This window comes from Felis catus, chromosome C1, assembly GCF_018350175.1.
Source record: "Felis catus isolate Fca126 chromosome C1, F.catus_Fca126_mat1.0, whole genome shotgun sequence".
In the NCBI taxonomy this organism is placed as follows: domain Eukaryota; kingdom Metazoa; phylum Chordata; class Mammalia; order Carnivora; family Felidae; genus Felis; species Felis catus.
This window is the reverse complement of record NC_058375.1, coordinates 50,617,213-50,634,288: the sequence shown is the minus strand read 5'-3', so window position 1 is coordinate 50,634,288 and position 17,076 is coordinate 50,617,213. Positions and strand designations below refer to the sequence as shown.

The 17,076-nt window shown below is 37.4% G+C and overlaps 1 protein-coding gene across 5 annotated transcripts in view; it reads right to left on the bottom strand.

Moving 5' to 3' along the window:
* Window positions 1–17,076, bottom strand: part of PATJ (PATJ crumbs cell polarity complex component) — a 365,326-nt gene that overhangs the window by 309,675 nt on the left and 38,575 nt on the right. For 4 of the 5 annotated variants that reach the window (XM_045035937.1, XM_023258767.2, XM_045035940.1 and 1 more), the window contains exons 8-13: window positions 15,228–15,446; window positions 12,087–12,186; window positions 9,606–9,697; window positions 7,525–7,666; window positions 3,918–4,049; window positions 255–331 (exon numbers count right to left, since the gene is read on the bottom strand). In XM_045035937.1, the coding sequence (XP_044891872.1) occupies window positions 255–331; window positions 3,918–4,049; window positions 7,525–7,666; window positions 9,606–9,697; window positions 12,087–12,186; window positions 15,228–15,446 (762 nt within the window). The remainder of the gene's footprint in view (window positions 1–254; window positions 332–3,917; window positions 4,050–7,524; window positions 7,667–9,605; window positions 9,698–12,086; window positions 12,187–15,227; window positions 15,447–17,076) is intronic. The other variant, XM_045035938.1, reaches the window with a different exon arrangement.

The window sequence follows — 17,076 nt, the reverse complement described above, 5'->3', positions numbered from 1 at the left end:
TAAATGTTTTCAACATGAGCTGAGTGTCTGCTAATTGTAACTGAAACTTGCGTGCAGTCCTTAATTGTTCTTATAGCTTAAAATGCTAAAAGAGGGGGGAAAAGATCAATTGATCTGCTAGGGAAGAAAGGCAGGAGGTAAAAAACAAAGGCAAGCTGGCTATTCTTGGGCTCTCCCATCTCTTTGAACTGCAGTGTCAGGAGCTTAACATGAAATGAGATATGAGTGTTCTTTATTGCAACATTTTAACATACCATTACTTCATAATCTGGACCCAAAAGGTTTTCCCACCTAGATTTCAGCTCATTTTCTAGAGAGTCAGGAACTTTTTCTGGATTAAAAAAAAAAAAAAAAAAAAGAATATTGAAGCTACGGTGAGTCAAACACACTTAACTACTAAATTCTTCAATAACCACACAGTTCCAGTAAGTAAAAGGGAAACGAATGAAAAGGAAAATGCATTAACTTGGGTCTACCAGGTAAAGTAAATCAGAGGTGACTTATAACACTAATGTAAAATGTAAGGCCGATTGTGACCAAATTATGATGGGACTTTTTTGTTAAGAACTATTTTCAAGGGAAAAGGAAATGATGACTTAGAAATGAAATTTGAAATATATGCACTTTAGATGTAAACATCCTGCCGTTTATAAGAAAAATACATCTGGCTTTGCTTTACAATATGTTAAGGCAAACAAGGACTTAATTTAAATGTTAATCACTTCAAAGTAATACTTTCCACTTACCATAGAAAAAGTACAGATTTATCAAAAGATATCTTTACTATCAAGTGGACATATCAACACAACCCAGTCAGAATTCTCACTTGGGCAGATATAAAGGCTTGTCTGGTTTAATTCAACCACGGAGATGCATGAGCTTTAATATAATAGAAACTCTGGCTTTACTTTGGTCTTCCGTGGTTAGTTATACCTTTTTGACTCCTAAGTATAATATTACCTTTTTTGCAAAGGTAAGATAACATTCAAGAACTAAGACAGATTTTAAGTATCCTGCCTGTCCTCCATATGATCTTAGCCAGAAGCTCAGGGCACCGTTCATAGTCTGAATAATGCCTAGTAGGTGAAAGTTAAAGTACTGAAAACACAATTTCAACTTACATCCATAGTAGCAGAAAAAGCAAACCTTCACGTTTTTTTTCTGTAAGTTAAAGAAAAACTCTCCATTTTATCACAAGATTAAACAAGTCACAGAACACTTATTCCAAATGACATAACCATCTGTCTAAAATCAAACATAACTTGCAATATCAGCTCTTTCAGTCTTCAGTCCGGACAGCTCATCTTGGGTGCATATAATGCTTAATTACATAATGCAAATCATCAAGTAAAACAGGCTAACCTCAGAATTAAGAGACTAAGACTAACACTAAAGAGCTAAACTCACTACATGTACAAAAGAATATCCATGAAGTAACTCTACCAACTGATACGCTAGGTTACATTAAGGGAATAACTAACCGGAAGTCTTATTAAAAAAAAGTATCATTCACGTGGGCTCTGCACTGTGTGTCTATTTACTGCTGTCAACACCTCCATAAGAAATTACATTAAGAGTTCTACCATCTTTGTTAATTTCTTCCGGGCAGCAGTTTCTTATCTGGTAAGCTAATTGGTAAGCTTAAGAATATGATATTTAAAGACATTTCACACACATGTATAAAATAATGATATTTCACCTACAATTCCTTTTAACTTTTTTCATCTTTCAGTTGTACAATGGAAGCACAGAGAGTCATTGAGTTTTTTTTTTTTTTCAATGTTTATTTATTTTTGGGACAGAGAGAGACAGAGCATGAACGGAAGAGGGGCAGAGAGAGAGGGAGACACAGAATCGGAAACAGGCTCCAGGCTCTGAGCCATCAGCCCAAAGCCTGACGCGGGGCTCAAACTCACGGACCGCGAGATCGTGACCTGGCTGAGGTTGGACGCTTAACCGACTGCGCCACCCAGGCGCCCCAAGAGTCACTGAGTTTTAAAGCACAGCACAAAGCTAAGTACCAGAGGAAAAAGACTAATTTCAGCAGCCCAATAATCCTGAGCTACACAAAAGTACTTGAAAAACGAATAGTATGGGCACCTCGGTGGCGCAGTCGGTTAAGTGCCCAACTCGATCTTAGCTAGGGTCATAATCTCACAGTTCGTGAGTTGGAGCCCTGCATCAGGCTCTGGGCTGACAGTGTGGAACCTGCTTAGGATTCTCTGCCTGCCCCTCTCTCAGAAATGAATAAATAAACATTAAGAAAATGAAAACTATGATGATCTGAAACATTACTCCAATGTTTGAAGGGGAGCAGAATATGCCACCCCAAAATATGCCATTCTAGCACATGGAATACTTAGAACTAAAGACAGTCAAGACCCAACAGACTTAGGAGAAACTTTTACCTCTCCCTTAACTACCTAAAAGAATTTAGATAGGAGGCCTATACCAGAAAGAGCTATCACCAGAGATAATTATTTTATCTGAAAGACCTATTGTCATGGTAGAGCAAACTTTTAATCACCAAACATTTGCTCTTCTTATCACGCTGCAAATTAGCCTCCTTGTCTTTGAAGCCACAGGCCTCTATCCCACTCCTTAATTCAGGACGGCATGTAAGCCTCAATTGCCCAACTTACTCTTGGGTCTCATATTTTTATGGGGCTTCCATACTTATAGAATGTGTTTTTCTCCTGTTAATCTGTCTTACGTCAATTTAATTATTAGACCAAAGAACCTAGAAGGGAAGAAGGGACAGTTTTTCTGCCCCTACAGCAAACAAGAAAGCTAACTTCTAGCAGTTCAATGACTTTGGTCTTACTCTCAAACTGAAATTAAACATACTCATGAAGAAAAAAATGCAGTGAGATTGATCCAAAAAGAGCAGATAAAAACGTCTAAAGATATTTCTAATTTCAGAACGTATTTGATTTTCACCCAACAGCTCCATGACAATCTATCCGGGTACACCTGAATTTAAATAGCAAAGATCATACTACAATACAATCCACTCGGGTCAAAAAAGAATAAGGTAAATTTCCAAATTATAGGAAATTTTTTAACTTGAATGAGGGGCTACTCCTTCCTTCAGGCCATTCTTTCCTGACACAAGACAAAGCCAAAACTTCTCTGGAAGAGGATGGTGTGAAGTATCCCATTTCATTCAATTGTCAAGGCTTTCCTGAGCAATGCTGTGCAGGGAATTGTGTGAGACTGTTATTCAAAATGCTTGCAGAACAGTCAACTCCGTAGCCAAGTTATCAAAGTACAAAGAGGACAAAGTTGCACATCAATTGAAAAGAAGATTAAAGTATAAATATATAACAATCTGGCAGTTTGATAAAACATACATATGTATAGATTACAAATTATTATGTTAAAAAACACTGCTATATGTATACAGATACCTAGATATCTATAACTGTATCAACGACAATACATAAGCTAACATATGCAGTAAGCTTGTTAAAATGCTAGCAAGATGAAAAGGGTTAACACATACTGATAAAAATGCATTTAAAATTAATTAAACAGAGGAGGCTGGGTGGCTCAGTTGGTTTAGCATCCAACTCTTGATTTCGGCTCAGGTCATGATCTCACAATTTGTGAGATCGAGCCTCTATGCTGACAGCATGGAGCCTGCGTGGGATTCTCTCTCTCCCTCTCTCTCTGCCCCTCCGCTACTTGTGCTCTCAAAACAAAGTTTTAAAAAAATTAATTAAACAAAGATTAAACAATAACGACTGGTCTTCAATTGTCACAAGCGGTAAGATGTTGATATTAAGAATATCCTGTTTCCTATCTCCAAAATGTCTCTAAAATTTCTCGTATTAGCTCTAAAGGGAGAAAACAGTTAACAAATAAGAGAAAGTCAAATTACTTTGATTGTTTTGAATTGAATGCTTTGTGTCTACCTAATTTTTCTAAGGCTTTTAGATTACCCATTTTTTCTTCAGTTTCCTCATCCCCACCATCCAAATTCGTTTCTGTTTCCACTGCTCCAGTTGAATAGAGGGCTGGTATTTCCGATGATTCTATGACAGTTCCTAAAAAAAAAAAAAAAAAAAAAAAAAAAAAAAAAAAAAAAAATTACTAGCTTGAATCACTAGCAGCTGAAGACCATATTTAAGGGAGTTCATTCTAGTCCTGTTCTCCCATTTGACCACCTCATTACAAACACCTCAGGTAACTTACATATATGATACTTTATTTAAAGTGTCATGTGTGATAACCGCTCAATTCCTAAAAAAAAAAAAATAAGGAAGTTCTGGTAGCATTCGAAAGGATAAGGAACCAGGCAATGGGGAAGAAGAGCAAGGCCAAGTCATTCTACAAAAGATACTTATCAACATAGCCTTGGTAAAGAAAAAGAACACTAAGGTCTGTATATACTCTTGCACTTGTGGTGGGTAAGGAGCAGGTTATGCAGAATAAGCCCTTCCCACTGCTCTGGGCTCACCTAAGTTCTGGCATGACACCACCATAAGTTAAAAAAAAAAAAAAAAAAAAAAACAACAACTCTACATAGGTAACTTTATGAATTGGAAGGGAATTGGAGAGAATTCCCCTGGTTGCAGCTAAGGGTTCTCCTCCCTTAGCTAAATTGAGCTGAGTAATAGGATATCCAAAACTTTCAATCTCAAGCATGCAAGTCATTATGTATCTGTTAAACACAAGAAAGGTTGAACAAGAGTCATTTTTGGTCATTTTTAAATGGTCACGCATGACTTACAAAGTTTTCTTACCAAAAACATTTAATCTGGATCTAACTAGGGCTTTATATCTAGCTTCTCACAGGAAACACAGTGGATAGAGGAACAAGTTAAATTACACCACAAGGACAATGAAATTCAGAATGTAGTGTTCTGGTGACAAAATGGACAAATCCTTTCACGAAAAGTCTGTGCCATGGAGGTGGAGGCAGGGGTCGGGTATTCTTCTAGATTAAGAAACTGAAGAAACATATCACAGGAAACCAAAGAAACATAAAGCATGATTGAATCTTGATGTTATGAGGTTTCTCTTTCAGAGAGTGGGGAGTGCGAAAAGAAGCTACAGAAGACATTTGGGGCAATTAAAAAAATTTAAGTACGTGCTGCACATTGGATATTAGGGACTACTATTAATTTTCTTCGTTGTGATAATGATATGTTATCATGTAAGACAATATCTTTATTTTTAGAAGCTATAAAGTATGCAGGACTAAAGTGCCATGTCTACTACTCACTCTCACAGGGTTCAGGGAAAAGGACAAATAGATGAAACAAATATGGCAAAATGTTAACTGTTGGATCTAAATGGTGGGTCCGTGGGTATTTGTTATATGTTTTTCAATTTTTCTGTATGTTTAAAAATTTTTACAGGGGCGCCTGGGTGGCTCAGTAGGTTAAGCATCCGACTTCAGCTCAGGTCATGATCTCACAGTTTGTGAATTGGAGCTCTGCATTGGGATCTCTGATGTCAGCATAGAGCCTGCTTCAGGTCCTCTGTCTCCCTCTCTCTCTGCCCCTCCCCATCTCATGCTATTTCTCAAAAATAAACATTGAAAAAAATCTACAAAAATTTTTACAATACTGTTGACCCTTGGACAATGTGGAGGTTAGAGGCACTTTCCCATCCCATGCAATTGAAAACCTACATGTAACTTTTGAATGCCCCCCCAAATGTAACTAATAGCAGATTATTGTTGACCAGAAGCCTTACTGACAACATAGTCAATTAACAGAACTTGTTTATTATGTATTATATCGTATTCTAGAGAAAAAGTAAAAGCAACATAGAGAAAGGAAAATGTTATTAAGAAAATCTTAAGAAAGAAAAAAACCACATTTATAGAAAATATAGCACAGTACTGTATTGGAAAAAAATCCACACATAAGTGGACCTATACAGTTCAAACCTGTGTTGTTCAGAGGTCAACAATAAAATGTTGAAAAATATAGCCAGTTACAAGTTCCTATGATCTTAGCATGAAATTTTCAACCACATGATATTTTTTACATCATTAATCCACTGATACACACTAAAACCACAGCCTAGTGCTAGCCAAAGTAATGAGGCCCAAAGTTGCTAATGTAACTGGGGAGAATAGTTGCATACCACAGTTTATAGTACAGAGCAGTACATGATGTAATTGTATGCTACAAGTAGTATACAAACAGGTACACCAAAAAGGTATATAAGGTATACAAACAGTAGGAGAGAAAGACAGTAAGATCTAGAATAGTAGAGGCAAGTATTGGGCAAGCGCTAGAAGCTGTGCAGTTTCCCTCAGTAAAAGACTGAAGGCAGAGGAAAATGTGTTACGTGGGGCAGGGAACAAAGGCATCACCATTTCCTTTCATTATAGTGACTACACATGAAACAGGTGATCCCAAAACAGAGTGATAAGTGCTACAGTATAGCGCTCTTCTAAGGGTGCTAGTAAAACCCATATGAAGGACATCTCAACCGTGGAAGAAGTGTGAATTTAGAGTCAAAATTTATCCCAACATAAATTTAAAATGGAGGCATGCGCAGGAAAGAATTGCTAATTCGCAGATAACGTACTTTATTTGATACAGTAGACTGAAGCCAAGGGCTCTATCAGAGCTATTAAAAACCATTATGTTGATATAAATATTTATGTAAACCTTTTAAGGTCAATATAGCATTGGTACAATTTGTACTATTTAGGCAATGTTTAATTTCATACATACGATGCAGTTGACAGGGCATCTGTCTTTCAGCAGCAAAATTTTCACTATCACATAAAACTTAAAAAGTTCCCATTTAAATATAAATCAATATTAGTTGAGACAAGGCTTCCAGGCTTATTATATCTTCAGAAGAGAGGAAAAAAAATATATTCATCTTCTGACAAATTCTAATGGAATTATTTCTTACTAGTTCTATAACTAGTCATTCATTTTAAATTGAATTTGTTTTCAGGACTGTCAAATTTTTCAATCTACACATTAATAACTTGATAATTAAAAAACTGGCATGCATACCATTTGTTCCATAATGACAATTTGCTATTCTTTAATCAAAATAACAAATATTTTACAAATAAAAATGTTCTTAATAGAAATCCTTCTTTTCTCCCCTCTGTATTTCATAGAGTAAATCAGGAGACATTAGAATTAAATATATTGTTAGAAGTAGTATGAAATCTTAAGTGTGCAAAATGTCAAAGCCTTAGACAAATGAGAGCCCCTAGAACAAAAGGTGTCGAAGCTTTATTATTCAAATATAAGTAATAAATGAAATTTAGAAGCTTTTTGGAAAAAATTATTTCCATCTCCATTTCAAATAGCTCTCAAAGCTTAATGCATGTCAGGGTTCATGTTCTAACATTTGGAATGGCACAAGGAAGTTCTTCTTCAATGCACAAATGAGCTAGCTGATTCATTTCTCCATCACTACATTACACAAGGTGGGCAGTTTTTCCTTCCCAGACTCACAGAGCAACTTCTGTAGATAAGATATTCTTCCAAACCTAGACTACGTGGTGGGGAGAGGGATCGTGGAATGAACTACCTCTGTCTGAAGGCCATTCGTGTGGAGAAGCAGATGAAAATGTCTTCCTTCGAACCAGAGTTAGGTGTACCACTTGCCCTGCGTTTCGTAACACTTCAACAACATCCTGGTTGGCAAAACCCTGAATATTGACACCATCAACCTAAAATGTTAAGAGACACATTAAACAGAAGCTTCAGGTTAGCTACTATTTTCAACTCTGACAAGGCAGAATAAAATCGGGCAATTCATTTTATGCCAAAACGAATTTGTATTAAACCTAAGGAATTATTTTTGAATAGGAGGCAAAATTAGTAGTGAAACATGCTGACAAATGTCCTGACAACCTACGGAGCAAATTCAAACTTGTAATTGAGAGTCACACATTTTAACTGACAGCCTGAGAGGGAAAAGGTCTTAGTCTCTTATGCTATTCAAAATTCAAAGTGCCTTCAAAGATGGTCAACTGTTAAACACAGCTCTCAAGATGTACTAACTACAAGCCTGTATTATCAACATTGAAGAGGTCATCCAATACTTCTTCCCTCTGTCATATCATTATGTGGTAGTTTCCAGAAGAGATACACACATCTCCCCCCATAGTTTTCTAGTGCTGTGAAGAAGTATATGCAAGAAACAGATTTACTAATCTAAGTCAAGCCCAATTGCTCATTTCTGAAGTCCATCAGAACACACAGGCCTCATCTCCCAAGCTGGCCAAACCATTACTTTTAGTTTTCCCTAGAAGTATTTTCTCCAAAGCATCCACTGCTTACTGCTTGACTCCATTCCCTGCAAATCACAAGACGCTTCCTAAGCCAAGAGTCATGAAAGGTGCTTCCCTAGATGGACTTGAAGGACGAAGATTCAAATGACACCAATGAACATTTGTTTCTATGTAAATCACTAAATTAAATGTGTGTGTGTGTATGCTTCAAAAATATTATTCAAATAAACTTTAAACTTTAACCAATTTCTACTAAATGAAGAAAGACCAGTCTGAATTGACAAAAGGTAATTATTATATTCTCCAATATATAAAATAGTTCTATTTTTTTGTATGTATTCAAAATTACTTACAGTTAGTAGAAAAATTACTTTCATGAAGAGATAAAAAGATCTGGTTAATAGCCTATTTTCTATGAAAAATGAGTGAGTTTAAAAAACACAGAGGTGCTTGAAAAGTCTTTTCTAGGGGCACCAGCGTGGCTCAGTCGGTTCAGTATCTGACAACTTTGGCTCGGGTCATGATCTTGCGGTTCATTGGTTCAGACCCTGGGTCAGGCTCTGTGCTGACAGCTCAGAGCCTGGAGTCTGCTTCAGATTCTGTGTCTCCCTCTCTCTGCCCCTCCCCAGCTCATGCACATGCTCGCTCGCTTGCGCTCTCTCTCTCTCAAAAATAAATAATAAAAACATTTTTTAAAAATTAAAAAAAAGTCTTTTCTAGAAGAATGGCAGACCATCTTTCAGATATATGTGTGTGTATATATATATGTGTGTGTGTGTGTGTGTGTGTGTGTATATATATATATATATATATATATATATATATATATATATATTTTCTTCCTACCAATATGGTTATTGATTTGTTTCTTCACACACAATGAAAAACAAAAACAAAAAGCAAACAAATTTAGAACCCCAAGAATCCAAATCAATGAGATGACACTCAATTTTTTGAAACATTATGACTCTCTCTGTCCCAAAAATAAATAAAAAAAACGTTGAAAAAAAAATTAAAAAAAAAAAAAAGGGGCGCCTGGGTGGCGCAGTCGGTTAAGCGTCCGACTTCAGCCAGGTCACGATCTCGCGGTCCGTGAGTTCAAGCCCCGCGTCGGGCTCTGGGCTGATGGCTCAGAGCCTGGAGCCTGTTTCCAATTCTGTGTCTCCCTCTCTCTCTGCCCCTCCTCCGTTCATGCTCTGTCTCTCTCTGTCCCAAAAATAAATAAAAAAAAGTTGAAAAAAAAATTAAAAAAAAAAAAAAAGAAACATTATGAGATTATGCGAAGCCATTCTCCTCTCACATACATTATAATAAAGATAACTCCCCCCCGACCCCCCAAGTTGATTCCATTCTAAAACAGAGGACAGGTACTTACAGCAATTATTTTGTCATTCACTTGAATTTGGCCATTGTGGTATGCAGCACTGCCAGGTATTATACTTTTCACATAAATCCCTGAAGCCTCCCCTGAGGTGCACGAAAACATATGGAAAAAGGAAGAAAGCTCTAATTAGACCTTGATTGCAAAATTCATATCAAGAGGTTAATTAGCTACAGGGGCTGACTCGAGGCTTGATAAATACTATCTTGAACACAAGCAGGGAAATTGATGGATTATTTCAAACTGTCACCATCACGAGTGACCCGAATTTGAAATGATGTGACTGATGACTATTTCTGGAAAAATCATCAGTAATGGAACCTTGATGAAATGTGCTCTACCACCAACTGGAATTCAGGAGAGCCCAGGCAGTCTCAGCCTCTTCTCTTGGGCTGTCCCCCTTCTCCCTGCTGCCTCAGAGACCTCGTCACTTTTCACCAGCACTAAGACAAGAGTCTCCCTCCTACCTGGTCTTCCGGCCTACATTTAGTTCACTGTTAGCTTCCCAGATACGGAAAAGTACACATAGTGTTTTGTTTTGTTTTTTTAAGTAGAATCTTCACAATGTTACATAATCTTTATATTATAAAATATTTAAATAGAAACAAATGGCTATATAAAAATTACAACTGTATAAAAAGCATGCGTTCCTAGGGGCAAAGACTGGAGGAGAAACTGGAAAATGAAAACCATAACTCTGGATGATTTTGTACTTTTATTCATTTCAAATGAACTTAAAATATTGTCAATAGAAGAAAACTAAACACCAATGGATTCCTATTGCCTAAATAATCGTAAATTTCATAGACTCATACTCAAGGACCTCTATACTCTGCCCCAAATGTCTTTTTTTCCTTACATCCAACTACCATCCCTCCAACAAGACAAAAGTCCACACACACAAGACTTGAGATTTCACCAAAACACTAAGTATTGTCATGATGCTATCCCTTTTCTTATCCATTTTTTCTTCCTATAACCTCACCCCTTCTACTAAAATCCTTTTTCATGACTAGCGCAAATACCTTTCTTTGTGAATTCTTTATTTCATCAAATTTAATCTTTCAACTGTCATGATAGTTTGCTTAGATCTCTACTAAAACATATATTTCACTTATCCTTAAATAATTAAGAGTTACTTACATATTTCTTTCTCTGACTAGACTTTTCTTACATTCATTTCTCTATCCCTTTCAGAACTAAGTAACCCCCTCAAAAGTCCAATGAATGGAATAAAATGAATATTATTTTGAAAGACTACATGTTAAATAGCATGCTGAGTTTGAGTTTTTAAATGTTCTAGTTTTTGGATTTACCATTGCCCCCCGCCCAGTCTCCAAAACTTCTTTTGAAGGTAAAGAGGAGAAAGGATTCTTTTCTTTATTCAGTAACATACACATCAGATTTTCTCAGTCTTCTATTATTCACTTTCATTTTACTCTGTGTGTATATTGTTAACTTTATAAGAACACTCTAAAAACTTAATAGAGTATTTGAGTCATAAGCCACAAGTTTAGGAACAAAGTCATGATTTCTTTAACCAGACAGCATATTAAGAGCTATTCAATATAGTTTTTTTTCCCCCCAACATTACTATACAATCCATACTTAGCTCTTTTGGAACTCATTTAAATTCTGAACCTAATAAAGGTGGCACTCAGAAAAATCTAAAGGTTTGAAAACAGTTATTTCATTAGGCTAAAATAGCACAAAGTGGCCTGACATGAATTTCATTCAGGACTTTGAATACATTAGCACTCTTAATCTTTCCACCTGCTGTAAGTATGCAAAATAATAATTTTTTAAAAAAAATTAACTTTCTAATCTTGCTATTTTTTAAAAAACTAGAACATTTCATACCTGTGAATTCATGTTACTAGCAAATATTTGTGCAAAAAATTTATTTTACCTTACTCTAATGACTGCCTTATAATAACAGAGTAATTCATACAGTGAAAGTTACCAAATCTTTACATGTAAGAGCTGAGGGGATGTTATTCAGAAATACTTGGGCCATGTATTTATTATTACAATAGAACCCTTTTATATGACAGGAAAATAATTCTAATCAAATAAATTGTTTTATATATATATATTAGTGATTATACTAATACTTTTTTGACATTTACAATATGAAATACAGTAATCTTTTTATTTTATCACATCTAAAGTGTCGTAATATGTAACAGTCACAATATTTTAAATATATTTAAGAAATAAAAGAAGGTACAATTCAAATGCTATATGATGAGTTGGATAATTAAATCCTTGTTAATGAAAATCAAGTCAGCTATAAAACTACTGAGATAAAACTGTAATTCTCTAATCACTGAAAAGTAACTGGTTGCCACTAAAAATACACGGTTTATTGTTCAGTGTTTAAATTAAAGTCTGCAGATAGTTAATTTTACTATCTAGAAACCTTAACATCCTTTACAATTATTTCCAAATACAAAATGGAAATGATTCATTTACCTGTATGCGGAGTTCCAATATACCCAACAATTCTAATTCCAAGACTTTGTCCATCTTTTTTAATGAGTTCAACATCATAAGTTTCAAAAAGAGAACTGTCCTAAAAAAAAGAGAGAGAGAGAACTGTCTTAAAAGGAAAAAAAACTTTTTAATGATATATATTTACTTCCATAACTGTGTACACAATTTGTGCATGGTTTGTCAAGTATTTTTTTTAGCACCTGTGGCAGAGAGAATCTTAAGATGGTCCCCATGATTTTTGATTCCTGGTGCTATTCCTGTGTTTATGTTTCAGTATGTGGCAGAAAGACGACTATCCAGGTGCATCTAATCTAATCACAGACCCTTCAAAAGCAGTTTTCTGGCTGGCAGCAGAAAAGGAAGTGACAAAGATTTGAAGTATAAGGGCTGGACTTGTGGTCTGAAGATGAAGAGGTCCTATGAGAAGTTCCACGGGGAGCCTCGAGGAGCTGAGAGGGCCTTAGCTGACAGCCAGCAAAGAAAAGAGACTTCAGTCCTACAGATGCAAGGAGCTGTTTTCTGCCAACAATCCATATGAGCTTAGAAACAGACTGTCCCCAGAGCATCCAGATAAGAGTCCAGCAAGCCCTTGATTTTGGCCACACGGGAATCTAAGTAGAGAACCCAGCCCGTCCTACCCAGACTTCTGAACTGCACAACTGTGAACAAAGCATGTTGTTTTAAGCCACAAAGTTTGTAATAATTTGTTACACAACAACAGAAAACTAATAACAGCCACTTAGAAAAAAAAAAACCTCAGGATAAATTTTTATCTAAAAGAACCAAATGTAGGGGTGCCTGAGTGGCTCAGTTGGTTAAGCATCCAACTTCGGCTTAGGTCATGATCTCAAAGTTCCTAAGTTCGAGCCCCGCTTCGGGTGAGCCTCGCTTCTCTCTCTCCCTCTCTCTCTCTCTGCCTCTCACTCACTTTTACCCTCCCTCTCTCAAAAAATAAATAAAAAAGAAACAAATGTAAAGAAAAATTTTGAAACAAATGCTAAGAATTATTGTGAATAATAATTGTGAGCAAAAACTGTCAACCTAGAACCTTTTTTCATTACTTGTCTTCTAATTTAAAATAGTTCTGGGGCGCCTGGGTGGCTCAGTTAAGCGTCCGACTTCGGCTCAGGTCATGATCTCACGGTCCCTGAGTTTGAGCCCCGCGTCGGGCTCTGTGCTGACAGCTCAGAGCCTGGAGCCTGCTTCAGATTCTGTGTCTCCCTCTCTCTCTGACCCTCCCCCGTTCATGCTCTGTCTCTCTCTGTCTCAAAAATAAATAAACATTAAAAAAAATTAAAAAATAAATTAAAAAATAAAATAGTTCTTTAAAAGAATAAAGTGTCTAAAAACATGATCCGATTCAAAACGCTAACAGGAGAAAGGAAACGGGTGATTGCATCAAATTCTCGCTTATCACATAGCTACGTTGATCCCAACTACTGAATTGGAGGCTCAAGAGAGCTAAAGTAATGGAAGGGAAGAAAGTGGCTGTAACCAGTCTGGGGAGGAAAACAAAAATCATGCTAACATCTCCGGCAGAAAACTTCCAGCGACAAGATGTCAAAGAGGGAGAGGCCAACAACTTCATAGAACAGCCCCTCGAATGCAGATGAATGACGGTCTTCCACCTCTTCCCACCAAAATCACTTCTCCTTCTTTCTTCCATGGCCCCTCCTTTTAAAAACTATTTCTTTCCATTCGCTTTATTACCCCTTAATTCAGAGCCTGTGTGCTGGTTGGAAAGGGTTTGGAAAGGACCAGAAAGACCTGAATTCAAATCCCAGCTTCAACTTACTCACTATATGATTGTTTTTATACGTTTATTATTTTTTTAGGGACAAAAAAGCACAAGTTGGGGACAGGGGCGGAGGGAAATAGAGAATCTGAAGTAGGCTCCACACACAGCACAGAGCCCAACCCATGCCCAATCCCATGACCCTGGGATCATCACCTGAGCCGGAATCAAGAGTTGGACGTTCAACCTATTGAGCCACCCAGACACCCCTCACTTTATGACTTTTAATGAGTAATTTGGACTTCAGTTCCTTCATGTATTGCAATCTTCTCTTTTTTTAATTTTTTTTTTAATATTTAGTTTTGAGACAGAGAGAGACAGAGCATGTGCGGGGCAGGGGCAGAGAAACAGGGAGACACAGAAGCAGGCTCCAGGCTCTGAGCTGTCAGCACAGAGCCCGACGCAGGGCTTGAACTCACAGACCGTGAGATCATGACCTGAGCTGAAGTCGGACGCTTAACTGACTGAACCATCCAGGCGCCCCTGCAATCTTATCTTAATGAAAGATTAAGACCTATCTTGCAGAATTCCTGTGAGGATTTCAGATGACCTCAATAATTCTAGGTGTTTGATGATAATAATAATGATTATTATAACAAATATTATTTATTTCCTTTGGTCATTCTGTTCCTATCTGTAGTAACTCATACACTGACCAATATTTAGTTTCCCCTCCAATACATGGATGCCTCAACACCACTCTAATGAAATAATAATGACAAGTACTAGGACTTCTGGCTGGCTCAGTTGGTAGAGCATGCAACTCTTGATCTCGGGGTCATGATTTCAAGCCCCATGTTGGGTTTGAATCTTACTTTAAGATAAAATTTAAGGGGTGCCTGGTTAAGCGTCCAACTTCAGCTCAGGTCATGATCTCACAGCTCACGGGTTCGAGACCCGCATTGGGCTGTGTGCTGACAGCTCAGAAACTGGAGCCTGCTTAGGATTCTGTGTCTCCATCTCTCTCTGCTCCTCCCCCACTCGCACTCTGTCCCTCTCTCTCAAAAATAAGCAAACATTAAAAAGGAATCTTTTTTAAACAAAATTTAAAAAATTTTTTAAAAGCCTTTATTTAAGAAAAAGAAATGGCAAGTACTATTATTTTCCAATTTACAGAGTAGCTGAAGCTCAGGGAGGCTGAATGACTTAACCCTGAGACATAGCAACAAACAAAATAAAACTTATCTAAGGTCTCTTAGCAGGGTTCTTCTTAACTTCCTTGGGGACACTACTCACAATCGTTGGCACTCTGAGTTGAAGGGATTTCTAATCTTGCAGGATCTCACATCCAGTATTTAAGATTAAAGAATGGTTTGTATACTTACAACACTAGGGCTCCTGTTGGCTACAGCAGGCAGGGCTACAGGTAAGGCTGCAGGGGGGGGAGGGGTTTCAGAAATTTCACCAACTGGGTCTCTTGCAACAAGCATCCTGACTGAATTCCCACAGTTCCTTAGTACTTGGGCAACTTGCTCGCTGGTCATTCCCTGCACATCTGTGCCACCAATCTTCAAGATGTGGTCCCCTGTCTGGAGTCTTCCATCCTTTAATTCAAGAAAAAAACAAAATTCAGCCACTCTGGAAAACAGTATGGAGGTTCCTCAAAAACCTAAAAATACAACTACCCTACGACCCAGCAATTGCACTACTAGGCATTTATCCAAGGGATACGGGTGTGCTGTTTCGAAGGGATGCATGCACCCCAATGTTTATAGCAGCACTATCAACAATAGCCAAAGTATGGAAAGAGCCAAATGTCCATCGATGGATGAATGGATAAGGAAGATGTGGTTTATATATACAGTGGAGTATTACTCGGCAATCAAAAAGAATGAAACCTTGCCGTTTGCAACTATGTGGATGGAACTAGAGGATATCATGCTAAGCGAAATTAGAGAAAGACAAATATCATATTAGTTCACTGATATAAGGACTTTAAGACACAGAACAAATGAACACAAGGGAAGGGAAGCAAAAATAATATAAAAACAGGGAGGGAGACAAACCATAAGAGACTCTTAAATACAGAGAAGAAACTGAGGGTTGCTAGGGGAGAGGGGGTGGGGGGGAAGGGCAAAATGGGCAAGGGGCATTAAGGAGGGCACTTGTTGGGATGAGCACAGGGTGTTATACGTAAATGATAAATCACTAAATTCTATTCCTAAAATTATTACACTGTGTTAATTTGGATTTAAATTAAAGAAAAATAACAAAAATAAAAAAAAATATTCTAAGAAATCAATGATCTAACTTCACTAGCTAATAACAATTTATCAGACTTTCAATTCTGGCAAAATGGCTGACAAAGAAGCCATCTATAAAACGTTAAATAAAACATAACAGTCTTAATGAATGTTGAACTGGCAACAGAGAAAAGGAAATCTTTGCCAAAAAAAAAAAAAAAAAAGATGGGGTGGAGGATGTGTTCAAAAGGAGAATAGTATCTAGAATTCTAAAACAGTCATTTATTTGCTCAAGGGCATCACTTCATGCCTGATGGCTTGGAGCCAGGGTATTAATGGCCACAAAAGTAAGGAAGAGATCAGAAAGCCCTGGGCCTCAAGAAGGGAAGGAGCTTGGATCAGAAGCCTCCAGCATAAAGCTAGAAACTCTCAACGCCAGATAACTCAGTGGCATGTGTAAGGATGAGCGAGATATCAGTGTAGCGGGAAGAGAATGAGCAAAGAGGAGAGTAGTCAGGAGGAGAAGGGAGCATTAACTGAGGTCAGCAGTGCAGAGCATTTACTCGGAGCCAATGGGAAGGGAAGTCACTGAAGTGTTCTGAAAGAGAAGTGACATTATCTGACTTACTTTTAACAAGATCCTCAAGCTTCTGTGCTGAAAATAGACTACAGGAGAGGAAGCAACAGAAGCAGAGATACCAGTTAGTAGACTAAAGCAGTAATCTAGAGATAGTGGTAGCCTACAGACTGGGTTAGCAGTTGGAGCGTTGAGAAGTGAGATCCTAGATGTATTCTTAATGAACTTTAAGCAGACCCTACTGATAGTTTCTACAGGAGGTGTGAGGGGACAAAAGGACTTAAAGCTCCAAAGTTTTAGCCTAAGCAACTGAAAAGACAGAGCTGCTATTAATGGAGATAGAGGACTACAGAGCAATGGATGGGTGGGAGTAGGAATGAGGAGTTTTGGAGATAGCCAGTCTGAGATTCTATT